Raw genomic sequence first — 27,907 nt, 5'->3', positions numbered from 1 at the left:
CATTGAACCCAAGAAAAGCAGTGGGTTATGACCAGTCCTGGACCTGCGCGTCTTGAACCAATCCCTTCACAGGCTTCTGTTAAAGATGTTGACAGCGAAACGCATTTTCAAATGCATTTGTCTGTTGGATTGGTTTGCAGAGATCGACCTGAAGGACGCCTACTTACATGTCTCCATTCTTCCTCGACACAGACTGTTTCTACCATTTGGGTTAGCCCTGTCCCCTCGCTTCTTCACTTAAGTCGTCGAGGCAGCCCTTGTGCCAAGTCGGCAACACAGGGTTTGCATCCTGAACTATCTCCACGACTGGCTGAACCTAGTTCACTCTTGAGTTTGAGGTTTGGAATTCTGCCCGGCTAACTCTCACGTGATCCTAAGACCCCAGCCTGAATACGTGCCCAAGGTTCCCACCACTCCTTTCAGAGATCAGGTGTTGAACCTGCAAGCGCTGCTCTCGGAGGAGGTAGACCCAGCCTTGGCACTGCTCTGTCCAGTACGCGCCCTCTGTGCTTACATAGACAGAACGCAATGTTTCAGGACCTCAGACCAGCTCTTTGTCTGTTATGGTGGGAAGCTGAAGGGAAAGGCTCTCTCCAAGCAAAGGTTGTCTCACTGGATAGTGGATGCCATTGTCTTGGCTTTCCAGAAACAGGGCCGACCATGCCCCCTTGGTGTTAAGGCACACTCCACCAGGCTTCCTCTTGGGCTCTAGCGCATGGTGCCTCGCTGACAGACATCTACAGAGCTGGGCGACACCCAACACATTCGCGAGTTTATATATTCTTTGAGTGAAGCCAGTGTCCTCCCAAGTACTCGCCCCCAGTGGCAGGTAATAGGACCCGCACGGTGTCATCGCTTGCTGTTCTTCTTCCTAAGACCCTGAGTTACTCCTACACTGATAATGCCGTCACCAGAGTGCATGCCCGGTTGGTCAGCCCTTGTGATTGGCTAGGTGTTCCATGTGCATGGTTCCCCTGTTGGGTGACTCCCACGTGTATTTCCATGGTAAGTCTCCACCGAACTTGTGTCTTGCCCTCTCTCTCGAGCTTGAAACATTCCACCCTGCGGGCTGGATTTTGTTACATATTCCTCCTTGGATATGTTACCCAGTGTACCTTGGTGTTCTTGCGTTAAGCCTAGCCCTTCGTCGATGCTAGTCTCACGACAGGGAGCTCAGTCTTGCGCACTGGATGTCTTGGCACTGGATGAGGTGTGATTATACTGGGACCCCCAATTTCGTCAGTCACTGACTTAACTCGTAGTGACCGTACGAAAGGGAATGTCTCGGTTACGTACGAGTAGGGAACAGAGACATTATGTCTCTCTGCCACAACCGCTTTACCGCTGAAACGGCCTGGAGTTCAGTTTCGGCTCCTCAACGAGGAAACATAATGCGAGATTGACAGCGCTCCTCCTTTATACCCACGCGGTGGGGCGGAGTTGCGTCATGCAAATTCCGCAGACCCATGGCATCTCCCATGCCATTAGCTTGTTTTGTAGAACTCGAAGGTGATAGACTTAGATAGACTTCTAAGTGAAACCCCCAATTTCGTCAGTCACTGACGTAACATCTCCTTCCCTACTCAGGGAATGAGGGTTATATACGTAACCGAGAGACGTTCTGTTGCTTTTATATGAAAATAAATATAATAAACAAGACACCAAAGTACTTGTTATTTAATTCCATTCCAAATACGTGTTTATCAATCATTTTTACTTTAATACAGACATATGTTAATATTTTTTTTTATAAAATAACATCACATTACCCATATAGAGATCACACTGTCAGAAAGTTTGGGAATATCCGCTCAAAATTTATACACATAAAACATGAAATCAGAGTTTTAAAATCAAACATTTAAAAAAAGAAAAATACATCACGGTTGTTTAAACCAATGAGCATTAAGCTATGCCGTCAGCAAGTCGTTTCCCATTGTGCTTTTGATCAGCGCACTTGGTGGAGAGAAACTGCAGAACCCGACACGTCCGCCGTCATGTGATTTTTTTTTTATGTCCATTTATGAAACTATGCCCCCACCTACTGATGTAGATTTGTGGAGGCGTGTTTGAAGGAAGTTTTGAAAACAAAATAACAAATCAGAAAACGCAACGACAAATCTGAAAGCAAAATAACAAATCAGAAAACACAACGACAAATCTGAAAACAAATTAACAAGTCAGAAAACACAACGACAAGTCAGACAAAACGGAAAAGGTAGGTATATGTGGCGAATGGAATACTGACCGCTGATTGGACGAGACATCTGTCAATCAAGACGTGCAGAATGTACAGCAGGAGGAAGTCGATTCGCGTGTGCATGTGTAAATATTAGAGCTGAATCGTCTACAATAATTATTGTTGTTGTTTTTTTTTTACGATGTGCAAGGCTGCGAGCTGACATTATCAAGTATGTCACTCACTATGCAAAAAACAAACAAAAACACTATTAGAATGCAGTAATATCCCTAAAATTCCAGATATAAAATTCCCCTGCATGAGCTTTTGTCTTTTTATTCATAGGCTATAGTTAAGCACACAAGCAAGAGTGCTGCATTTTCCACATGTGATATAAATTTTATACAGATCAATACACAATAAGTTAATATTGTGAATTACAATTTGTCCAAAATTTCGCCAACGAAAATATAGCTCCAAACAAAGCCAAAGCAAAATGGTTGTACAAGGGGCAGGACTTAGGGGGCTGGGGCCCCTGGGCTTAAATTTATGTTTGGGCCCTACTAAAGCTACAAACATCATTATGGAGTAGCACAAATTACACAAAAATTAAAATATGCTTTGAGGTTCCTAGAACAATTAAGAACAATTAATATGCAACATGCCTATAGTCAAAGTTTAGTGGTGGGTGTAAGCCCAGCTCAATCGACCCAAAGGAGGCATCCGATCAGCGGGTGAAGGTCTCTGCGCATTACTGTCTTTGCTCCTGGCAAAGTAATTTGATTAAATGAAATATATTTTTCATATGTATTAACTCGTTATTTCATCTGACTCCATAAATGAAAAGGTTTTAATGATATCTGTGCATCATTAAATGTGAGCGAATGTTTAATTATTCTTTTTTTTCTTTTTTTAATTATTCTTTACTGAAAATAATGTCAGAGTCGATTAGAATAAAATAAAATGTTTACAATTTATTATGTCAGGTAAATGTATCATGCCATAGATAATAGATACAAAACATCAAATGCTCTGGAATAAAGAGAGAAGATGCAATACCGTGACATTATAAAATACATGATCTGATCTGGGTTATAGAATCGCCCCGAACCTTTCGTTGCATTTCATTATATAGACAGAAAGTTCTTTCACATGGAAACATATGCTAACAATGGGAATTTGCATTGATCACCATCCCAGACTTACTGGGGGCAATTTGCTCAATTTGCATTGAGTTTAAACCTTTGAGAATAGGATGTAATTTGCCAGGAAGACACACCCTCCTCTGTGTGTGAATTATCTCTAAACTCTTAAATACTTTATTACCTTTCAAATGATACCAAACATGTATAATACTGTATAATAATTGTTCATATTAAACCATATAGATTTTTGGGTGAATTCAGGTATAGGGATGGGTGAAGGGAATGATGTGTAAATTGGGAGGTGGTCAACTCAAGTGTGATTGTGTCTCGAATGGGGACGGTAATATAGCAAGAGAGTTCAAATGTTATTTTCCTTTGTTTTCTCAGAGAATAGCCAGCAGAATCTGCTGTTCTTACTCTACACACCACTCTCCCACTTTTACCTGATTTTAAAATTATCTCAAATTTAAAAAAATGTAAACATTTTTTCTTACATTTTTTAAAATGTAAGATTTTGATATAAAACGTTTTAGTTTTTTCTCCATAATAATCGCATTAAATTAGCTGGTTAAATAGACAGCTCAATGCACATGCAAATCGACTCTCTCCTGTCGCAGATCTGCTGTAGGCCTACGTTACTTTCTGAAGTCTTGATTGCAAGTCATTTAGTTTATGAATTTGTTGTTTTGTTTTCGTAATTGTGTTTTGTTTTGCACAAGCTCACCCACCGTAATGCCTTTTTTCTGAATTAGGGGAATGTATTGTGACCATGCAGTATTTCAGCATTATAACCATATATATGTTTCAGATATAAAGAGCAAAGATCCTGCCTTAAGTAAGTACTGCCACTCACTGAAACACGCTCAAATCACACACTTACACATACAAAAGTGCATTTAGAACCATATATTTATGCACATGGCCTACACTATAGGTCTAGTGCAAGTTCAAACTTACTGTCAGCATGGCCAAGTGATTAAAAAATAATAATTTTATACTACGTATTTTATCGCTGCTTCTTTCCTGTTATTGGACACTTTTGCTTGATTACTCTAATGACCAGTAAGGCATTACAGTAATCTAGCCTTGGGGGTGATGAATGCATGAATTAACTTTTCTGCATTTGACACTGAGAGTATAGAGATATTTTTAAGATGGAAAATGCGGTCTTACAAATTTTACATCAGCATAACAGTGAAAACTAACTCCATGTTTACTAATGGTATCTTCAAAAAATTGCATGTGTAAGCAACAGTTTTAGAACTAAGCCTTGCAGTAGGCTACTCCATACCAAACTTGAGATAATTGAGTAATAATAATAATAATACTTTTTATTTACATAGCGCCTTTTAAGAACCCAAGGACACTTTACATTATAGTGATAGTTACAAATATACAATCAGGGTATACATACAACCGGCGTAGCGTCATAGAACGTCTCTGAAAAGGTTCACGCCCACTTTTAGGGGAAAACAATCCGGCGAGCACCGGCATACACAGTAACGGATTGAGGACGTGTACTAACCCTTACAAACATGTAATTTGTATTTAAACATTTTTTTTTTTCACACCGTAGGCTACCCCTATTATGTATTTGTATTTAATTATTTTTTTCCACACAGTATTTTTTATTTTTTATTTTATTTTAAATACATTTCCATGTATTTATGCCCATCTCTGCCTGCCATCATCATCAATATCTTGCTGTTATGGAAATATCATGAATTACGGATGATGCTATCGAAAGATAAATCAGGCTAGTTGTATAGCTGGACAGAAAAGTGCACTCAGTAGCTACTCTAAATATAAAGACACAATATTATACATTTAAAGATGTTTACTTCTTAAAACCGTAGTAAAATCATTCACTGGCTACCTGGTGACTCGATGAGGTACTAGTAAATGTCCGGGTAAACCACTGGGTGGGGTTGATAGGCCAATTTGACGCTGGTAGAATGAAACGGGATATGTTTTTAAGTTGCCCAAATTAAGTTTATAAATGTATCGTTCACGCTCTATGGAAGGCAGGGTGGACATATAATTACTCGACATATTTCATCTAAGTGATTTCTGAAGTTATACACGTCTGCCGGCTGTGTACGGACGTTGTTTTGTGCCGCTATTTTGTATTGAAGTCTATGGGAAGTCTGGCTTGTTTTCCCCTAAAAAGGGGCGGTTACGAAATTGACAGTTAAGTTCCCGGATGTGCCGGTTGTATGTATAACAACATGAAACAGGCAGACACAGTGATCATGTTACAAATAAAATAAAACCTAAGTATTCAGTTAGTTAACAGAGCATAGTGTAAATAAATTAGTTTTGAGATCAGTTTAAATGTCTGGAGGGAGGAGACAGCGAGGAGGTGTTGTGGGAGTTTGTTCCAAAGCTTAGGCGCTGAAATGCTGAATGCCCTACCGAAAATAACGAGTAACAGCAGGCTTAGCAAAGAGGATGAGAGGAAAGGTGGAAAAATCATAGATTTACATTTTATGTGGACCAAGTGGTATGCATATTAAGACACCTGATCTTTAAAAATTGTTCACAAACAGTAGCATCAAATGTTTTAGAATTATACAAAATAAAAAAGTAGTGGACATTGATAACCTGCATTCTTTCCTGGTCCAAGATCTTAGAATATGAAACTTGCTTTCCTTCTATGTCATGCTGACATAATGAATGTTATTTAAAAAAGACAGAAACCATGCTTGACTTGGAATTTAAACATTTAGAATCATATACTTATGTCTAAAGTTGTATTCAACACTATTCCATTTATATTCCTCAGATGTAAACCCAAGAATAGTTTATTTGTAATATTTTCTTTTTTTATGCTAAAACAATTAATATAAACAAATATAGCTAAGTATCAGTTTCATTTCATATATTGTTATATAGTATATTATTGTCATCTGTGGCTCTCTCCGATGGCCACCGGAGGGCACCCTCACCTGAGTATTGACTTTCCCGGACTCCATTTCCCATGCACCCCGTACAGAGACTAATCACCTGCACAGGTGTTTTCCATTATCTGATCTACTTAAGCAGCATTCACACTCACACTCATTGTGAGGTGTTGTTTTTTCTGGCTGACATTTCTAAGTGTTTACCTTGATATTCTGTGACCATTCTGTGTATGATCTTGGATTGTTACTGTTGATTCTCTGCCGCCTGCCCTTGTGATCTTGCTCTCTGGAACTTCGGCTGCCTGCCCTGACTTTTGTCCGGTATCGTTTCTGTTTCTGTTCTGCCTCTGATATTCCTGCCACTGTTGTTTGAACACTGCTTGTTTGACCCTGATCTTGATTATTAAAGATAATCTGCAAATGGATCCACATGTTTCCGAGCCCTCATTACAATTAGAATGAAAAAGTAAAACTCTCTAAACATATATACTCTCTAAATATACAAATCCACATGTACACGCAAATGTGTATATCTTAAATATTGTTTGTTATTTGCAGTGTTGGGCAAGATACTCGGAAAATGTAGTGAGCTAAGAAAGCAGTTACCCTACATTAAATGTAGCTTCTGAAGCTACCACCCTGGGAAATGTAGCAAGCTAAGCTACAGCGTTATGGCAAAAGTAGTTTACTACATATAAGCTATTTTTTATATTGAACCAACTTCATTCTTAGTCAACGCTCTCTCAGTGATAAATAAAACTGTCAGTCAAACAGATAGGCAGGTATAATTTGTCAGTCCATTTTTTTATTCAACAACTGTTCCAAACAACTGGCAACAAAAAAATTTTGAAAAAATAAACTATATAAAACCATATAACAAACAAACCATAAACTATAACAAAACCAGGGGCCCGTTCTTTGTACGTCGCTAACTCAGTTAGCTGGATTTGATTGTTGGCGATTTGGCATGATCTTGGATTGTTTGGTTCTTCGACGCTCATCCTGGACTTGCTGTCATAGCAACAGGTACGTGCACAATCTTAAACCTGCTCGGGTGCAGGCTTATTTCATGTTAAAGGAGAACTCCGGTCGATTTTAACATTGAGCTCATTTTTTTGTCAATTTTGAGTGCTGTCAATACAGAGAACAACAACAAAAATCGGTGTTGTCTACACCGTGTTATCCTCTTTTTAAAATTTGCACCCTGTTGACTTCAATGGGGCAAGTACTAAACCTGCTTTTAGCCTCTTAACATCCTTGATGTGTCATTAAAAGTGCACAGCTAATGTGAGTGATTCCTTCAGAGTGAACACGGGTGGATCTGACTGCAGTAGATGTGAAAGATATGAATAAAAATGATGTTATTTAAGCCAGCGCACATACCTGTGTTTACATCCTGTTTTCGGTCGAAGTCCATAGTAATCGATTGTCGAGTTCACGCGTGTGATCATAGGTAATAAACCTATGCGTGTGAACTCGACAAAGTTCTCCTTTAACAGGATTAGATCCCGGCTTTATAAGCGGAGCTGATACGGGAAGTCCAGCGTAGCGCGATAGTGCACTTTCTGAGATATATATTTTTTTCTCGTGACTCGTGAGATTGTCGTTTACCATATTAATTTGTTGGAAGCGCACATTTATTTTCGACTTGTCGGAGTCGGGCTGTAACTACAGCACAAACTGTTTGCATTGCCCTAAGATTATTTGCGAGTGGCTCTTTCCTTTACACTATTGGAGATGCGGAGAACTTGATGGAAAGTGCTGTCTGTCGTGTCATTCGGAGTTTACCTGGCGCTTTTAGGTTTAAAAAACAGTTTTAGGTTTTTTTATGGCATTTCCAAGCCACTTAAGACCCAATGTTGTATAGCAGTTTTTTTAGGCTATCATAATTTTTTATGAGGATCATACAATCATAACCATGCCGATTACAGTAGCCTATATGTCACTCAGGCTTAAAGGGATACTCCACTTTAAAATGAAAATTCTGTCATCATATACTCACCCTAAGGATTGAAACAACATGAGGGTGAGTATATGATGACAGAATTTTCATTTTCATTTTAAAGTGGAGTAACGTGATTGGTACCATAGACTATAGGCTGCCATCAAGGCCTCAATGAAGGGGATTATGTGAACAGAAAGGGGGTTCACAATGTAAATGTGCAGCCCAGATTCTTAATATTCCAGATTAGTAATATTATATCAAATAAAAAAGGCAGGTGACTAAAATCTTCCATATCACAAATGAGAAAACAAAATGGCCAGGATCTGTGTATGACTTAAGAATTTTCAGAGATTCACATTTATGCATATTATTTGAAAGTGGTAAGAAAAGTTCCACAATTAAATATCAAGCTCACTGTATTACATACACGTATGCTGATCCTAACAGAACTGCATTTTTTCATAGGTGATTTATGACCCCATTCCCTGACCCAAACCAGTTACAATGCAACTCTAGCCAGGACAAGGGCACACAATTAAATTAACTTTGGCTAAAGGGAAGATTTCAGTGTCTGAAAAGTCTGAGGGGTTGCACACCTGACAGGGCCTGTGACATTGTTGCATGTGCCATATTATACAACATTTCCAAAAAAAACACACTTTTCATTAAATGTTTAATAAAAGACAAATATGCTTAGTTCCTTGAGTTTTATTTCAATTGTTCTTTGTAAAGAAAAGCCAGTGGTCGAGTGCCTGCAACAAGAGATGTTAGACACATGCCTCATGCAACAAATAAAAAGTTGGCTATACACTGCCCACCTGTAGACCTATGTCTCCTCTGTCTGTGCAGACTCTTCTGTTGGCCTTTCTGTAGATGTGGAATCCTGCAACTTATATTGCAGCCATAAAGCATACAAGTATAAACTAAGTAAAGTTATTTATGCACTTGCAGGTAGGCTAGTTCCTCCATATGACAGTTATCTGAGAGGGTTTATTCACTGTCCAGTGCAATGGAAACAAATGGCCATTACAAAGTCTTATACTTTCTTTCCTTTGGAAAGTTAGAAAATGTCCACTTACTGCACATATTTCAGCCACCACTTTCTTGGGAACAGATACAAGTGTTGGTGTATTATGTAAAAGTGCACAAAAGAGGAAAACAGAATGGCATTACAATGAACTACACTGGGGGAAAATGTGATCAATAACTCATGACAAAATATTTTTACATTAACAGTTTATCAGTTTTCACTTTCACAAGTCAAAGCAATTCATCATTACTCAAGATTTAACAGTTGAAATGACAATACGGCCTTAATTTAATGCAGCAAAAATTATTTGACAGTGTAGGCTACTAAGATCTTTTCTTTATTTTTTTCCTCAGCCTTTTTCTTGGTTGCTTTTATAAACAGACAACCAATTATTTAACAGTGTCTTTTATAAAAGAGACTATAATATTACTAAACATTACCATTATGTAGAATATTTTTGTACTTCACTTTTATATGTTCCCATGTTCTAGTGTGGTGCTAATGTGCTCCATCACACATGTTCTTCTACCTGGCAAATGCATGCATTATTGCAATTGTTAATGATGTATACTGTGCAGTAAGTCTGCACATGCATCCACATGCTAATAACACAACAAAAGTTGAACACAAAAATTCACTGCTGTATCTCCTATTTCTTAGACAAAAAAAAGTGCACCAGGAAAATTATCAGTTGCAATCACCACATGGGTAAGTACAAAACTTCCTTCAACAGTTTTGCTCTAATTTATTGTGACTTGTGTAGCACCAGCATCCTCCAACACAACAGTTACACTTAACCTGAGACATTCCCTTTCGAGGGAACTCGCAATGCGTCAACGACGCTTTGGGAACGAGAATACCCAACACACCAGACTTACAATTGCCTGTAATTAAAACTGTCGGCAACCTAAGTATTAAGCACCTGAGAACCTGGGGCAGCAACCAGGTCCAGGCTATAAAACCTCATTGAATGTGAGCGAGGACCAACCCGCCGCATCACAAACCTCCTGAAAGGAAACCCCAGATAATAAGGCTTTAGAGGCCGCCATACCCCTAGTAGAATGAGCTCTGACCACCAAAGGGCACGGCTGGCCAGAGGACTCATAGGCAAGAGAGATAGCCTCAACTATCCACTTACTGACTGTTTGCTTAGAGGCTGGAAGACCTTTCTTAGGTGATCCAAAGCAGACAAATAACTGATCAGATTTTCTCCACGGGGCAGCCCTCTGGACATAAGTGTCCAATGCTCGCACTGGACACAAGAGATTCAGTTTTTCCTGGTCCGAAGATGTAAAAGGAGGAGGACAAAAAGCCTGCAGCACAATAGGCCTTGGAATATTGGTTGGCACCTTAGGGACATATCCCTGTTTAGGGTATAAGAATGCCTTGACCGTCCCGGGTGCAAATTCAAGGCAGGTGGGAGAAACCGAAAGGGCCTGAAGGAGAGACCACTCTCTATAAGTTGGGCCCCCTCAGAGGCCAAACCCATAGTTTCCAAATCTCTGGTCGGGGGTGAAATATTGTGCCCCCTGCCTGAGACAGAAGGTCTCTCTTGATCGGGATCTCCAAAGGAGGGCCATCGAGGAGAAAAATTAGGTCCGCAAACCAAATTCGGCTCGGCCAACATGGTGCTACTAGCAGTAGACTTACTCCGTCCCGGCAGACTCCCTCCAGAACTCCTGGGAGCAGAGCAACAGGGGGAAAAGCGTATAGACGTATCCTCAGCCACTTCTGTACCATCGTGAGGGAGAACCAAAGTGGACAGTGCATCGTGTACTGAGACGCGAACAGAGCCAATTCCGCTTGACCGTAAAATTCCCATACAGTATCTGCTCCACCACCTCGGGGTGAAGTCTCCAATCCCCTGGCCTTAGCCCCTGCCTCGACAGGGTGTCTGCTCCTATATTTTGGCACCCTGGTATATACACTGCCCTCAGGGAGAGTATCTTACCTAGGGACCACAGGAGGATCTGATGCGCCAGTTTGCAGAGTGGACGCGAACGCAGACCCCCCTGACGATTTATGTAAGAGACCACCGATGTGTTGTCTGTACGGGAAGTGTCTGTCGAGATAGCAACTCGATGGCAAAGAGCTCCCAACACCGAACCTTGGGATAGGAACCAGTGTTTCCTCCATATAACCAAGGCGCGGAGACACCGGCATGTGATCTTGATCGTACGAAGTGGGTTTCCCCTCGAGGAGAACCCTCTGGTTCTGAGCCACCACTGCAAGGGTCTCATGTACAGTAGCCCAAAGGGTATCACATTGGACGCTGCTGCCATGAGGCCCAACAGTTTCTCGAACTGTTTCACAGTGTGTGACTGGCCTGGCTGTGAGGATAGCAGCTACACGAACGGGCGATAGATTGGCTTGCATCGTGACTGAATCCCATACCGCACCAAGGAAAGTGGTTCTCTGTAGTGGAGAAAGCACACTCTTCTTGGCATTGAGTCTCAACCCCAAATTCTTCATGTGAGCGAGGACGACATCTCGATGCCGAACCGCTAACTGCTCTGATTCCGCTAGAATCAGCCAGTCGTCGATGTAGTTCAGAATGCGTATGCCCTGCAGCCTGAGCGGGGCCAGAGCTGCATCTACGCACTTCGTGAACGTGCGGGGTGATAGAGCTAGACCGAATGGAAGCACCTGATATTGCCCAAAAGAAAACCTCAGGACCTTCCTGTGTTAAGGGAGGATGGAGATATGGAATTAAGCGTCTTTTAAATCTATCGTGACAAACCAGTCCTCGGATCTGATTTGAGTCACGATCTGTTTGAGTGTAAGCATCTTGAACTTGAGTTATAACTACTACAGTATTGCATCAGGCAGTGCATTTTAGTCTCCCTGAGGAAAAATTTGATTCGTTCGTTGTTATAGAAGAGGAAGAATTTACTAAACTCTTTAAATCATCTAAATCTACAACATGTATGTTAGACCCTATACCGACTAAGCTACTGAAAGAAATACTTCCAGAGGTCATAGATCCTCTTCTTAATATCATTAATTCATCTTTGTCTCTAGGATACGTACCAAAAACCTTTAAGCTGGCTATGATTGAACCGCTTGTTAAAAAAACGCAACTTGATCCTACAGAATTAGTCAATTACAGGCCGATCTCGAATCTACCTTTTCTGTCAAAGATATTAGAAAAAGCAATGTCTTCACAACTGTGTTCCTTTCTTGAAAGAAATGATATCTGCGAATATTTCCAGTCAGGATTTAGACCGTACCATAGTACCGAGACTGCTCTCGTTAGAGCACAAATGATTTGCTCTTATCATCCGATCGTGGTTGTGTCTCTCTATTAGTGTTACTCGATCTTAGTGCTGCATTTGACACTATCGACCACAACATTCTTTTAAATAGACTCGAAAATTATGTTGGCATTAGTGGAATTGCACTAGCATGGTTTAAATCATACTTATCTGACCGTTATCAGTTTGTAGCAGTAAATGAAGAGATGTCTCATCGATCACAAGTTCAGTATGGCATACCACAAGGCTCAGTACTAGGACCGTTGCTGTTCACTCTGTACATGCTACCATTAGGAGATATCATTAGGAAACATGGCATTAGCTTTCACTGTTATGCCGACGATACTCAGCTGTATATTTCCTCAAAACCTAACGAAACTTACCAATTCACAAAATTAACGGAATGCATAGCTGATATAAAAAATTGGATGACTCGTAATTTCCTACTACTTAATTCTGAAAAAATAGAGATTCTAATTATTGGACAAAAAACTTCCTCACATAATAACCTAGAATACTGTCTAAGACTTGATGGCTGCTCTGTCGAGTCTTCAGTGCTAGAATGCTAGAGCCTTCCAGAGCTGAGAAATGAAGATCCCACATAGCATTTATTACATTGAACAAAATAGTGGTTTCGCGGACAGTGGAATTTTGGGATGAAACTTGGTGCTACAGACTCAAATACTTTTTTAGACTAAAATATTTTTTATCATGACAGGAACTTTAAATAAAATGTCTACCAAACAAACTGTCTAAAGCCACATTCAATAGATTGCAGGTAGGATTTTGTCAAATTGCAGCTTATTGTTTGAACGTTTTCTGGAAACCGGGACTAACTAGACGTATTACAAATATGTCTTCACTACAAAAATTGGATCAAATTGAAATTCTAACATCGTCATTCAGCCATGGGAAAATTTTCTTCTGTGGACACAGTGTCTCGAAATCTTCAAGTGTGGCCTAGCATCTCGAAAACTGAATGAGTGGCCACTTTCTGTCGGTTTCCTACCTCAAAAAAAATAATGCTTTGTAATTGCCTTATAGTATTATTGTCACGTGTCAGCGTTTGTTTGGACTTATATTTTATCATTTAATAATTTCAGATTAATGTAGAAACAACATAAAATGACTACATAAAGACAGTATATTTTAAATACTTGTTTAATGACATCTTTTTATGAATGAAAGCCAGTATCACTGATACTAATACAGCTACTGATGTCTTAAATAATGCCCCCCCCCCCCCCGTACCACTAACAGGTAGGAAATATACAGAAATTGAATAAAGCGATCAAACACTCTGCACTGCATAATTTATAAAGTAAATATAAATTAATCCTTATTAAAGCTACAAAAATTATTTAGTTAAGAGCAGTGAATGATTTTCTCTGTTCCCTTTCAGTCACTCACGTTCGACGTAGTCGACGTGTCGACTGATTGGTATCACGCTTAGGTAGCCTGTCATCTTCGAGTCCTGTTAAAACGAGCCAATGCACATTAGCGTTTGGGATTTGCATCTCACACTCCGCCCCGTGGCGCGGGTATAAATATGGAAGTGGATGCACGCACCAGTTGTCTTTCGCTTCGGAGCCGATCGGTCTTCATGTTGATGTCTCTGAAGAGTGTTGTTATATTACAACGAGCGAGTGTGTCGGTGCTTCTTCAGGAAGTCTCTACCGGTGCTGGTGGTTCTACAGCGCGAGTGCAGCGGTGGTCGCAAACTTTCTGAGCTCTCAACTGCTGTTTTAACAGCATCACATTTCTGTGTTTGTGTTTGTTTGATGGCCGGTTGAGGGCGAAGAGAGTGAGTGCTTCACTGTTACAGGCTGTCAGTGTTGCCGCGATCATTCCCCTGTGTGCTCCGGCACTGGGGAGTTTTCCATTTCCTGAAAGAGCAACACGGTGCGTTTGTGTCTTTTTCAAGATATCATTCTACCCGTGCGTTTCTGGATGCGATCGTTCCCTGTCCCCCTCTGACGGTCACATTAGTTGCATCATGTGTTTGGGATTACAGCATGCTGAAGCAGCTTTTGTGGATAGTTCATGTTCTCATTGCGGGGACATGACTATCGTGGTATTGAGATCGAGACTTGCCTTCGTCCGCGAAGGTGGAGTCCCCATTACCACACCCCACCCTAGGGTGCCATAAAGGATGGGTGATCAGAGGATCATAGTGATGGCTTCCCCACCCAGTAACCAATCCCTGTGGGCCCCTCACTCCTCTATCACACCGCAGCCGGTGGAGCGCCACACTGGTCCCTCTGTAATGGACCGACCAGCCGTTTCATTCGGTTCCCTTCCAGAGGACAGGATGCCGATTGCAGCATCGGAGGGTGAGCTGAGCTCTGGAGAGGGTTTCTCGGGGCGGGCCGTGCTGGTTCTCAGCCCAGCGCCCAAGTGCCTTTTCTTTCCCGAAGTGCATGGAGAGCTTACCAGGTCGTGGACGGCACCTTTCTCTGCTTACAAAGCGTGTGGGCAAGCCGCTTCCTCTTTGCATGGCATGGCGTTGCTACAGGTCTATCAGGCCAAGGCACTCATGGACATGCACGAGGGTAGCCTAGATTGTGCGCTCATGAGTGAGCTCCGTACTGCAACCCACTTGGCTCTCCGGAGCATGAGCGTTGCGGCTTGCACGATCGGCCTACCCTGGTGGTCAAGGAGCACCATCGTTGACTCAGCCTGGTTGATATGGCAGATGCAGACAAGGTTTGTTTCCTGGACTCCCCAATTTTCCAGGTTGGGCTGTTCGACGACGCGGTGGAGAACTGCGCCCTGCTAAACCAAGAAGCAAGTGCAAGACCAAGCGTCCCTGATACAGGCCACGCAGGGTACAATCAGGTCACTTTTCCCTAAAGATTGGCCGGCCACAGGAGCATGGAAGGCTGCTTTGGCCACTGTATACACTTTGAGTGTGGAGGGGGTCCGGTCCGCATCCAGCAGGTCTTGGAGAAAAGAAAGTACCAGTGGTACTTCACATGAATATGGGTCTAGGTTCCGAGCTGAGCACCAGCCGGTGAACACTGACCACTTAAGGGCGTAGAGACATCTTGTGAATGGAGCTCTAGCCTCAGCATTAGTGTTAAGGACTCTCTCCGGGAAGTCCCTGGATACCCGTTAAGGGGCCATACATGGAGGACCCACAAGTTGGGACGGGGGTGCCAGACTGTCCTGTTTGCCTGCGTGAGGAGGTCCTTCCTCAGCATAATAGGCCAGGGAGCTGTCTCTAGCAGCTGCATCAACTCGGGGAACCATGTCTGGGTCCGCCAGAGAGGGGCTATTAAGAGGACTGCACACTTGTTCTCCCTGATCCGTTCGATGACCTGAGGGAGCATCGAGACCGGAGGGAATGCGTAAAGAGGCGGGTGCGTAAATTGAAACTGGCCCGTTGTTTGCAATCAGAACATCTCCATCCGCCTGAACTGAAGAAGCATGCAAGCTATTTTCAGGGGTGGTCCGGGCACAGCGAGACCGGGCCCCCTTCTCTTTCTTTCTGCTGGATTAAGACGGCTTCCGAGGCTCCGGGTCCCGCGTAAGTTTAGGCCGGGGACCCTGGTGCTTTGGAAAGGGGAAGTGGTTGGCTGATTTAAACTGCTGGCTGGTTTCAGTTGCTGGGTGGGGCTGAGAGACCTGAAGCTGAGCTGGAGCGCTTGGGAAGGAAGTGTCGCATGGCCTGCGAAGACTTCTGTGCTTCAGTGAAGCACTCAGCAAAACCCTTTACCAATGGGCCGAAGAGACCTGATGGGGGAAACCGGGGAGTCCAGGAAAGCAGTTCTGTCTGCGTCCTTAATCTCTGTGAGGTTAAGTCACAGGTGGCGCTCTAACGCCACCAGGCTGGCCATGCTCCATCCAATGTCAGGTCGGTGGCGCTGTGCAGATCCTTGAAGAACTAGTTTTCCAGTGCAGACTCGTCCAAGGAGCGGAGGAGTTTAGCCTGGAAAACTTGAAGGACCGACATAGTGTGCAGGGCTGAAGCAGCTGGACCAGCGGAAGCGTAGGGCTGTTCAACGGCGAGAGAGGCTTCTTGTCCAGAGAAGTCAGCGAAGAGATGCGTCGTTCGCTGAAGGAAATTAAATCTGATTCCAATGGCGAAATGGGCCGCTTATAGTCAGCTGCCACGCCCGCGCGAGGCGTGAAGCGTCCTGATAGGTTTGCTCGTCCTTGCTGCTTCGCCATAGGTTCGTGCAGTTGCCGCAGCCCAGCCAATCAGCGTGCTTAGACAGCCTGCATTGTGCTTGCTGTGCAGCTGCATTGCGTTTTAAAATATAGGCTTCAATATTGTCGAGAAAATAAGTTTTCCTATAGCGTATAGCTACGCAATACTAGTGAACCGTTCTCGAAAGGGAACTACACTTTCTTTCTCTTTTTTTGTTAACAACTGTTTGAGTTTTATTTTTTAAACTCAAGAAAAACAATAATACAAAGCAAAAAGCAACTATACAAATCTAGAACCCACCCCATCCCACCCCTGGTAGACTTCAATAAAATAAAAATCAAATACAAACATAGAATGTAGACCCAAAAACAAACAAAAAACAAAAAAACAATAAGAATAATAAAAATAAATAATAAATTAAAAAAAGAAGATAAAAATAGATAAATTACATAGATGTTAAAAAAGTTGACACAATATCAAAAGCAGCATGCCAGAAATTCAGTCTTAACATTGGATCCATGTATACGAGAAGTTGAGAGTTCCATCGATATAATGTCCAACAAAGACACTGTCCATGTTCGTCTGTCCATTGCGTGAGGAGGATTCCAGCAGTTAACTATAAATATCTTAGTTGAATGGATAAGGTAAGGTCCCTAAAATCGTTCAAGAAAAAATGATGTGGGGTCAAAGAAATATCAGTGTCCAACAGTCCTGTGAGAGCTGGGTTCAAAAAGGTGAGAGAGAGGGACAGTCCCAAAAGAAGTGCAAGTACGTGCCTAGAGATCCTTGAGAACAAAGATTACATGTGGGAGAGGCGGATAGATTCATGGAACTACACTTTCTACTTATACACGTATTCTCATGAGATCACATACGGATTTCTTAAAGGGCAAGCGTCATGACAACGGCATTTAGATGTTTGTGTTTCTAGGAACTCTGGCATACAGTAAATGTAATACATTTGAACTTATTCATACATGCATTATGAAACATCATATTTATTATCTCTGTTTTTTTGCAATATTATGAATTTCAGTGTTTATATTATATGTATATTCATATAAGCTGGTGGGTTACACTTGTGTGTTGGAAACAGGATTTTATTCAGAGCTCAGGGAAAGCAATCTACTCAAATCACACATTTCTTTATTTTATGTAATGGCAGTAACTGAGCTTTTGTTTTACAGAAGTTATGTTTATATGGCGGCTTCCGTTAACAAACGTTTTCAAACTGCAACAAACTGTTAGGATTTGAGGAAGTCATTGATCTAGATTGTCTTAACACTTTGTAAATTGACAAAGGAAAAGAAAGGGAATCTCTTTTAATTTTTCCTAAATTCTGTTTTTACTTTACCAAAATTCTGGTTTGCAATTGACTTTTATTTTAATTTTGTGCTAAGGTGTGTGTGTGAAGGTGCTGAGGTATTAAAGGGCAAGACTGTAAAGAGCATTGAAAGTTATTGTTAGATCTTTTATTTGATAGGTAACTGGTTTTGGTGTAATGCCCTGCAGAGTTTTAACAATAATAAAGTCAACTAAGAGCTTTAGATGTTAAGATCCAAGTTCAGCCCACTGTAAGACACATCATCTACAACAGACGTTACAAAATGTTGAATGACAAGTTTTGTGTGTAGATAATTACAAGACATCACAACTGTTCCCAACTGAATTTTTTTTATTATTTTTTTTTTTTACAGGCTTTCTTACAACCAGCCCAGTGTACTGGGGTAAGAACATTTATATATATATATATATTTCTTTTAGACTACTATGTATTTGGATTTGATGCATATGTGAATATCACATAAATGTGAATTTCCTCATTTAAAAAACAGTCCAGATGGCCAAATTTTTCCTGTGACACCATGGTTGGCCCCAGTTGTACGGGAAGGAACTTTTGATCCAACATTGATTGATTCAATCTACAAACAACAAAACATCACCATAGCAACTACAGTCTTCGCTCTTGGAAAGTAAGTATACAGTATATCTCTCCTATCTCTGATCTTCATTGACTTAAATTTAAACAATATTAAATAAACCAAAATGACCTTTCAGCAATGCTGATGCTTACGTTAAGTACCACATTTTTTCAATTCAATCTTCAATCGGCCTGTATTTCGGTCTTTCGACGCTGGCCACAACAACTTCACCAGGCTTTTCGGTCCCTGGCCAGAGCTATCCAGTCTCTGCCGATGTTTTGTCTGTGCGAGTCCCGCCATCGGGTTGCGGGGCAGCCGAGCTGTCTTTTGAGCTCGATGGTGTTTTAAGCCCCCAATGGCTCCTTAGAGGCAGCTAACCCTATCCTCAACCTTAAACCTACCCATCCCCTCGCTGCCTGGAAGGCGCCGTTGGGGGCTTAAAACACCAAACACCGTCTTTTGATGTCGAGTGGCAGCCATTAAGTCACGGCCGCGTCCATCACCTGTCCGAACTCCTGGCCACATGTCCGGCCCAGCGCTTCTTGGCCTGTTCGGCCTGGTTGACGCCGTCCTTGACCTTGCTCGTCTTCCTCAATAGCTCGTTGCTGATGTGGTCCATCCTCTTGACGCCGACCATCTGACGCTCAAGGGAGCGTTCGGTCACTTCCAGCTTCTGCCTGTCGGCCGTGGTGTACTGGGCCCCATAGAGCATGGCCGGTAGGATGGTGCTGTTGAACAGGTAGGTTCGCGGGGGGGCGTCAGCTCCTGGCCATGGTAGACGTAGCTGTCGACCTGCTCGATCTCCTTCTGGCCGATAAGGATGTTGTTGTTGGCGGCCTGGCGGTTGTGCATCCACTTTGATTTGGTTCATCTGATGGGATTTATCTGACCTTGGTGACGTGAGACAGCTAGCAGACGGTCGGTTTAGCCAGTCTGTCTGCTTCCTGACCTGAGCCCCAATTCATGTTTGAGCTCTAAGACTATGTGCCATATTACTAGAGAGAAGAGCAGCACCATCCCAGGAGGGATGAATACCATCTCTTTTCAACAGGTCAGGTCTGCCCCAAGAACCTTTCCAATTGTCTATGAATTCTATTGTGGGTGTTTCACTGAGAGGGGAGAACCTGTTTAATGTTGTAATCAGAACGGAAGAGCGGTGTTTTGTCCCGCGAATACAGCGCCTCACGTCACCCAATTGCCCTGCTGCACGGGCTCTACTTCAGCCGGAACCGAACAATGTACAGAGTTCACTAAGCTAGTCGCATCCAAAGCAGTATCTAAAGCCCTTGCACTCTTACTATCCTCGATTAAAGTTTGGATGTGTGTCTCTAGTTCTGAAATCTTCCCTGTCAGTTCATTTTGAACGAATCTTTAATATGAATCGGGACTACCGAGTTGTCTCAGAGGGTGATTAGTTCATTTTGTGTTGACCGTGCATGCGCGCAACATCCCATAGGTTCTGTACATGAAACAGAAATTATTAGATCGAGGCTTCGGGAATTCGGGTTCGGCTCGGCCGGGTCCTCCGAGTCTTTCGTTCTTTCTGTCAGTCCCATCGAGACTATGCTGTCAGTACCGGAAAGAGAAATGATTAGTTCATTGAGTCTTTCGGGTCTGAGGCCTGAATGTACTGTATATTGTTTTATATTTAGGAATACAATTATAAAAATATATGTGCAAAAAACATTGTCTGAAAAATAATACATTATCTTTTGTCCCTGTCCTTCTCTTTTTTTTATTGTTAAATATATATATTATATATAATCTAATAATAACAACAATTTTATATAATATATATATATATATATATATATATATATATATATATATAATAAGTATAATAATAATAATAATAATAATAATAATAATAATAAAAACACACCACATATGCACAAGAAACATTTAACAATAAAAAAGAGAAGGACATGGACAAAAGATGGAACTTTTTTTATTTTTCAGATAATGTTTATTGCACATATATTTCGATAATTGTATGTTAATTCCTAAATATAAAACAATATACATTCAGACACACACACAGTCAATAATACAAATCTAATGTTGTATTTGTAGCAAGATACCAGCGGTCACGTGACAGAAGAACGAAAACTCAGACCCGAAAGACTCGATGAACTAATCATTTGTCTTTTCTGTACTGACAGCATAGTCTCTATGGGACTGACAGGAAGAACGAAAGACTCGGCCGAACCCGATCCAAATGAAATAATCATTTCTCTTTCCTGTGATGTGCCGAATTTTGACCCCTGCCAAATTATTACCCCCCTAGTATTGGTAGGTTTAGTTGTGGGGGAGGAGTTAGGATTAGGGGTGGGGTTAGGATTAGGCAATCAGGTACTGACTTCAACGAGGGGGGTAATAATTTGGCAGGGGGTCGAAATTCGGCACAACACCGGTACTGACAGCATAGTCTCAATGGGACTGACAGGAAGAACGAAAGACTCGGAGGACCCGGCCAAGCCGAACCCGAACTCCTGAAGACTCGAACTAATCATTTCTGTGTCGTGTACAGAACCTATGTTGTGCGCATGCGCGGTCAACACAAAATGGTACTTAAGTGCGTCTCGAAGTTCGATCTCAAAGACACGAGGCGGGGAATAGACGTGATCAATTTGAAGTTGTATAAGAAAGAATGTCTCGGATCAGGAGGTGAGGTCAGGTGAACTAAACAGACTGCGTTAGCCTGAACTTAAGACCCAACTAATCAATTAATTTAACGTTTCTATTTCTTATCATTTGGATTTGGCTGCATTACCCTATAGTTTATTTTAGTTTTTTCAAATGTAATCAACATTTTCGTAAGTACTAGATGTGTTGGGCTATTTAACATGACATTTTAATTATATTCTGCTGAAATGTACGAAATGACTCGAAAAAAGATTTGTTGATTTTGCTGAACGAGATTCAAAGATCCGAGTCCGTAAAATGATCCGAACTTCCCACTACTAGCAGCAGCAACCAGGGGGCCAATGTTTCATAAAACATTGAAGCTTTCCCGGGCGCCGCCATTGATTAGCGGACCCTCACCTGCTGTTAGCATTCCATTGACTCCCATTCATTTTGGCGTCACTTTGACAGCGAATAACTTTACATCTGAGGCGTTTAAAGACTCCATTTGTCCATTATTTATTTCTAAATAAACACGAAAATGAATAAAAGGCTCCATTACCTTGTATCTTACGTTATGGCCCCGTAGAAGCAGTTTTTGTAAAAATAGGCTAATGATTGCGTCATAACCACGCGACTCTCTGTCGCACAGTAGAGAAATTACCGTATGGACAGGAGGAGAAGCTCGCGGGCAATCGGGGGGACGTGGAGGCAAAATGACAAAATAATTCATCAGAATACTTAGCAAAAGTTGCTCCTGCTCCCAGCTCATGGACAGCTCCTACTCACACTCTCCGTCTCTTGCAAGTTTCTGGCACAGCTACTAGAAGACAGACATCTTGCTCACGTCACATCTACGTCGTCAAGCTCAGTTTGAGTCAGCCATCAGGAAGTGAGAGCTTCTAATTGACTTCACTTTTCTCCGTTGAATCCAATGGGGTCGGTGTGTCCATTTCTTTGACTGCTATGCAGCAACAGCAACGAGGCAGACAGGAGCAATCGATCCAAGCAACAGCCAATCCTCACACCAGTCACAATTAATTAAATTATAATTTTCATTTGTGTAATTAAGTTTACCTCAGCAGCCTAAGCATACCTAGACATTTAAAACAAAAAATATAAAACAATTCATAAAAAAAATATCAACACAATTAAATTCATTGCTGTCATCACTTGTGCAACATAGGCAATGATGTACATCCAAGTCCACAAAATGGAGGGAAGTTAGCGAGGGAAGGGCTTTAAAAAAATAAACTGATGGATCCTGTTTCTTGTTTTTGTTTTGTTAGTTGTAATTTTAGTTTGCATATGTTCTGTTACCTGTTCTTCACCCATTGCTCCTTGATTGTTATCAGCTGTTTTGTTAACCTGATTATTCCTTGTGTATTTAGCCCTCTTGTTTCCAGTGTTCAGTGTCAAGACTTTTTCTTGCATGGATGTTTTGTCTTATGTCTGTATTCTTTTGTTATTATTGTTATTAAATAAACGTTTAGCTGCAATTGAACCATGTGGGGTATTCCAGAAAGCAGTTTATGCAGCACTTCCGGTTAAGTATAGATAAAAAATAGATGGATAACCTTAACTTTCAGATCTAAAAGCTGAGGTAACTCAGGGTGAATGTACAGTATATCTGAGTTCATTGTATGGTCTTTCTTAATAAACTGCCAAAAGGGGATAAGAAATTCTAATATTTTGCCAGTTTATTACTTTACAATTTTGTCACTCTCCCTCTGTTTTTCAGGTATACAAAGTTTCTTAAAGATTTCCTGGAGTCTGCAGAGCAGAATTACTTTGTTGGATTTCGTGTGCATTATTATGTGTTCACTGATCTACCAGAACAGGTTCCTGCAGTGAAACTGAGCGAAGAACATACTTTGACGGTGTTGACAGTCCCTAGTTCTAACAGATGGCAGGATATCAGTTTGAGCAGGATGGCAAGACTGGAGAAACTGATTGAGAGCCGACTTTTCAATGAAGCCGACTATATTTTCAGCCTTGATGTGGATTCAAAGTTTTATGGTCGCTGGGGGGTGGAGACTTTGAGTCGTCTGGTTGGTGTCATACAAAATTGGTATTATCGTACGCCTCGTGACCAATTCACATATGAACGCCGACCAGAGTCTCAAGCTTTCATTCCTTCTGGTGAGGGTGATTATTATTATGGCGGGGCTGTGATCGGTGGCTTAGTGAAAGACGTATATCAGCTTGTTAAAACCTGCCGGGAGCAGTTGGACATTGATGCATCTAAATCCATTGAGGCAGCATGGCAGGAGGAGTCTCATTTGAACAAGTACTTCCTTTATAACAAACCCAGTAAACTGCTTTCACCCGAGTATCTGTGGGATGACAGAAAATCTAAACCAGAGGAGATCAAAGTCATTCGCTTCTCTCAAGTTATCAAAAACTATAATGAAATTCGTCCAAACCCTTAGCAGCTGTTAACTGAAACATGCAAAAAACAAAGCCTGCCAAATATTTTTCCATCAGCTGCACAACATGTATGCTGCCTGATGGATGAAATATGTTATCTGACTTATTTTTTGCTTCACTAAAGTGCAAAGAGCAGCTTCCCAGCTAACAAAAATATGTTCTTAGAATGTTTTGCTAACATTCCAATTAGGTTATGAAAACATTATTTCTGAATGTTTTTTAAATGTTGAAAACGTCCAGTTTTGTTATGTATTAAGAATGTTTTTTCTTGGTTAATGTGAACGTTAAAAGAACATTCAATTCAGTCATTTTGAAAATGTAATGAAAACGTTATTTCTGTAAGTTTTCTGAACTTGCAAACTGTCTTCTGAATGTGTTTTTTTTTTTTTTTTTACATATTAAGAACGTTTTTGGAGTACCTGGAGTGCTACCCACTGAGTCACTGTGCTGCCCTGTTTCTACTTATGTTTCTACGAATTCAAGTGATAAAAATGTTAAAATGATAAAATGTAAGCAATTAATTTCTTACAGCCACAGGTCTAGATTTCAAAGTAACAGTATTTTTAAGTACCAAAAACTGTGTTGACACATTTGTTCAGAGGGTTTACAGTTTCTAAGTGCATAAAATATTTGAATAAATAAATATTTGAAGTTTCTAAGTGCATTAAATATCGCTCCTGCATCACATTATGTAAACGGAATTTATGACAAGTGCAGATGCTGATATCATGACAGTCTATCCATAAACACAAACCTCTACTTTCCAGAACGTAAATGTTTTGAATGTTTAAAAAATATGCAGAAATAATGTTTTCATATCAATTTTCAAAGTGATAGAATGGAATGTCCCTTTAACATTCACATAAACCAAGAACAAAACGTTCTTAATACGTTTTCAATGTTTTAAATATTTATTTATTTTTAAATGGAAATGTTAGAAAAACATTCTAAGAACATATTTTTGTTATCTGGGAATGTTGTACTAAGAACGTTTTCTCTCAATATTACGAGAATGTATTTTAAGTATGAAAACATTATAAGACTTTTCAAAACCATTATTTTAGGAATGTTTTTTACTAACATTTACATAACTTTTAAATAACGTTAGTGATTCGCTGTTTCCTGGGTTACTAATCTCAAATGCTGGTTAAAACACAACCAGCACTTAGCATAGGTGAAGGGGAAGACAAATAAAGGCACTTTGCATCTAAAAAAACAAACAATCTGGTGAAAGATTTGCATTATTTTCTATTTATGAAAAAAAAAAAAAAAAAAACTTATCTATTGGGAGTGATGTAATTCTTATTCCCAAATGACAAATATTTGTACTTTGCAGAATATATATATATATTTTTTTCACATTTATTTTCAATTTTATCTCTATGGGTTTGGGTTTCATAATACGTCAGTTTGGTTATATGTGTTCTGTCTCTGATGTATGTGGAAAGAATGTCACTGTGATCCATTAAAGAGTATAATGTTCACTCAAAAATGTAAATTCTGTCATTATTTTCTTCACTCTTATGTTGTTCCAAACCAAAGTCTCTGTGAAGCAGTGACCGTGAGAGGAAAGTGTCTTCACGTTCTGTTTTTGCTGAGGAAAACTATAGTGTGATGAGGGGTGAACGCAACAAAAAACTTTACAGTGGATGGAAAACGCCTCGGTTACGACTGTAACCTCGGTTCCCTGAAGAGGGAACGAGCGTTGCGTCGAAAATGACGCTATGGGGAACGCTTTGCGTGATGACGTCTTGAAGCACATGTAAAATCAGTCCAATGGTGTGGCGGAACGTCAGAGGCGGGTGACGTCACATACCAGGAAACTATAAAAGCCGGCCCGAAACAGAAAACGAAAGCTTCGTAAGAGTCTGAAGTCGAGCTGACAGGCATGAAGGAGATATGGCAAGGCGACGCAACGCTCGTTCCCTCTTCAGGGAACCGAGGTTACAGTCGTAACCGTGGCGTTCCCTTTCAAGGGAACTCGCGTTGCGTCGAAAATGACGCTATGGGGAACGTCTATACCAACGCCTCCATAGCTACAAATGTCTGTCCTGTGTGAAATCTTGTAGAGCAGCACTAGGAAGACAAAACATGAGACCCTGGAGCAGAGTCTAGATCCAGAGAGTAAAACCTGACGAAAGTGTGCGGTGAGGACCAGCCTGCCGCATCACAGACGTCCTGTAAAGACACTCCTGATATAAGAGCCTTAGAGGCCGCCATACTCCTAGTAAAGTGTGACCGGACAGCCAAAGGAGAAGGCTGCCCGGCCGCCTCATAAGCAAGTGAGATAGCCTCGATCACCCACTTGCTCATCCTTTGCTTAGACACTGGACCTCCCTTGTTAGGGGACCCAAAGCACACAAATAATTGATCACTTTTTCGCCACAGGGCAGCTCTGTGGACATACGCGTCTAACGCCCGCACAGGGCAAAGCAAATTATTAGCCTCCTGGTCAGCATTTTGAAAGGGAGGAGGACAGAAGGCCTGCAGAACAATAGGTCTAGCCACATTAGTGGGGACCTTGGGAATATAACCCGGTCTTGGATGAAGAAACGCTTTAACCATACCCGGAGCAAACTCCAAGCATGACGGAGCCACCGACAACGCTTGGAGATCCCCTATTCTCTTGAGAGAGGAAATAGCAAGAAGAAAAAGAGCTTTCAGCGTTAAAAACTTCTCAGGAACCTCCTCAATGGGCTCAAAGGGGGCCAGGGACAAGCCTTGTAATGCAATAGACAGGTCCCATGGCGGAACCCTAGAGCGAACTGCAGGCCTCAGCCTCCAAGTGCCACGAAGGAAACGGGATATTAAAGGGTCTTTACCCACAGACATTCCACCCAAAGGAATGTGGTAAGCACCAATGGCCGCCACATAAACCTTTAAAGTGGACGGGGTTAGACCTGCTGTGAACCGGTCCTGCAGGAACTCCAGCACTGTACCAATTGGGCAGTTAACTGGGTCCAACCGACGGTCACTACACCAAGAAGTGAAGACTCTCCACTTCAGGGCATAAAGTTTCCTTGTGGAGGGAGCTCTGGACTGTAGAATGGTCTCAACAACCTCAGTTGAGAGACCTGACTCTATGAGCTGGGCCCCCTCAGAGGCCAAGCCCACAGGTTCCACAGTTCTGGGCGGGGGTGAAATATTGAGCCCCCTGCCTGGGACAGAAGGTCTCTCCTGACGGGTAACTCCAGAGGATGCCCGTCGAGGAGGGAGACCAGATCGGGAAACCATACTCTGCCCGGCCAACGCGGGGCTATAAGAAGCAGGCAAACCCGGTCCCTGCGAACTCTCTCCAGAACTCCCGGGAGCAGAGCAACTGGGGGAAAGGCGTACAGACGTAGCCTCGGCCACGTCTGAACCATAGCATCCAGTCCCAGAGGAGCTGGATGCGTGAGGGAGAACCAAAGTGGACAGTGAGAAGTCTCTCGAGACGCAAACAGATCCACTTGTGCTTGGCCGAACTCCCTCCATATCAGCTCCACCACCTCGGGGTGGAGCCTCCATTCCCCGGGCCTCGGCCCCTGCCTCGACAGAGTGTCTGCTCCTATATTCTGGACCCCGGGGATGTAAGCTGCCCTGAGTGACAGTAACTTCCCCTGGGACCACAAGAGGATATGGCGTGCCAAGTTGGATAACGGGCGCGAGCGCAAACCCCCTTGGTGGTTGATATAGGCGACTACCGACGTGTTGTCCGTATGTACTAGCACATGGTGTCCCCTGAGATCTGTGATAAAGCTCCTCAGAGCCCGGAAGACAGCTAACATCTCTAGGCGATTGATATGCCAGGAACGATGATGGTCTTCCCACAGACCTTGAGCTGAGCGACCTTCCAGGATCGCTCCCCAACCCGTGAGGGAAGCATCCGTCGTTAGCAGTTTGCGACGACAAGGAGCTCCCAACACTGGGCCCTGGGACAGGAACTAAGGTTTCTTCCACATAACCAGGGCACGTAAGCATCGCCGCGTGACCCTGATTGTGCGAAATGGGTTGCCCCTCGGGGAAAACCCCCTGGTCCTGAGCCACCACTGCAGGGGCCTCATGTGCAGCAGTCCAAAAGGTATCACGTTGGAAGCTGCTGCCATGAGACCCAACAGTCTCTGGAACTGTTTGACAGTGAGTAGCTGGCCTAGCTTTACACTTTTCACAGCTGCAAGGATGGACTCTATACGTGGCGGTGACAGGCGCGCCTGCATCGACACTGAATCCCAAACCACGCCTAAGAAAGTGGTCCTCTGGAGTGGAGAAAGCACACTCTTCTTGGCGTTCAGCCGTAACCCCAACTCTTTCATATGGGCGAGAACAACATCTCGATGTTGAA

The 27,907-nt window shown here is 42.1% G+C and overlaps 1 protein-coding gene across 2 annotated transcripts in view; it reads left to right on the top strand.

Annotated features, from left to right (window-relative positions):
* LOC308687259 (globoside alpha-1,3-N-acetylgalactosaminyltransferase 1-like) overlaps positions 1-25,073 on the top strand; it is a 63,822-nt gene extending 38,749 nt beyond the window's left edge. Inside the window, exons 3-7 of one of the 2 annotated variants that reach the window (XM_081359639.1) lie at positions 4,133-4,159; positions 9,863-9,910; positions 18,307-18,336; positions 18,445-18,582; positions 22,898-25,073. In XM_081359639.1, coding sequence (XP_081215765.1) covers positions 4,133-4,159; positions 9,863-9,910; positions 18,307-18,336; positions 18,445-18,582; positions 22,898-23,588 — 934 coding nt within the window. In that variant the 3' untranslated portion in view covers positions 23,589-25,073. The remainder of the gene's footprint in view (positions 1-4,132; positions 4,160-9,862; positions 9,911-18,306; positions 18,337-18,444; positions 18,583-22,897) is intronic. The other variant, XM_081359640.1, reaches the window with a different exon arrangement.
* The last annotated feature ends 2,834 nt before the right edge of the window (positions 25,074-27,907 follow it).

The sequence above is a fragment of the Scardinius erythrophthalmus genome (genome assembly GCF_964197995.2).
Source record: "Scardinius erythrophthalmus genome assembly, chromosome: 2".
Lineage (NCBI taxonomy): Eukaryota > Metazoa > Chordata > Actinopteri > Cypriniformes > Leuciscidae > Scardinius > Scardinius erythrophthalmus.
The sequence above is the reverse complement of the archived record's forward strand: the minus strand, read 5'-3'. Positions and strand labels throughout refer to the sequence as shown.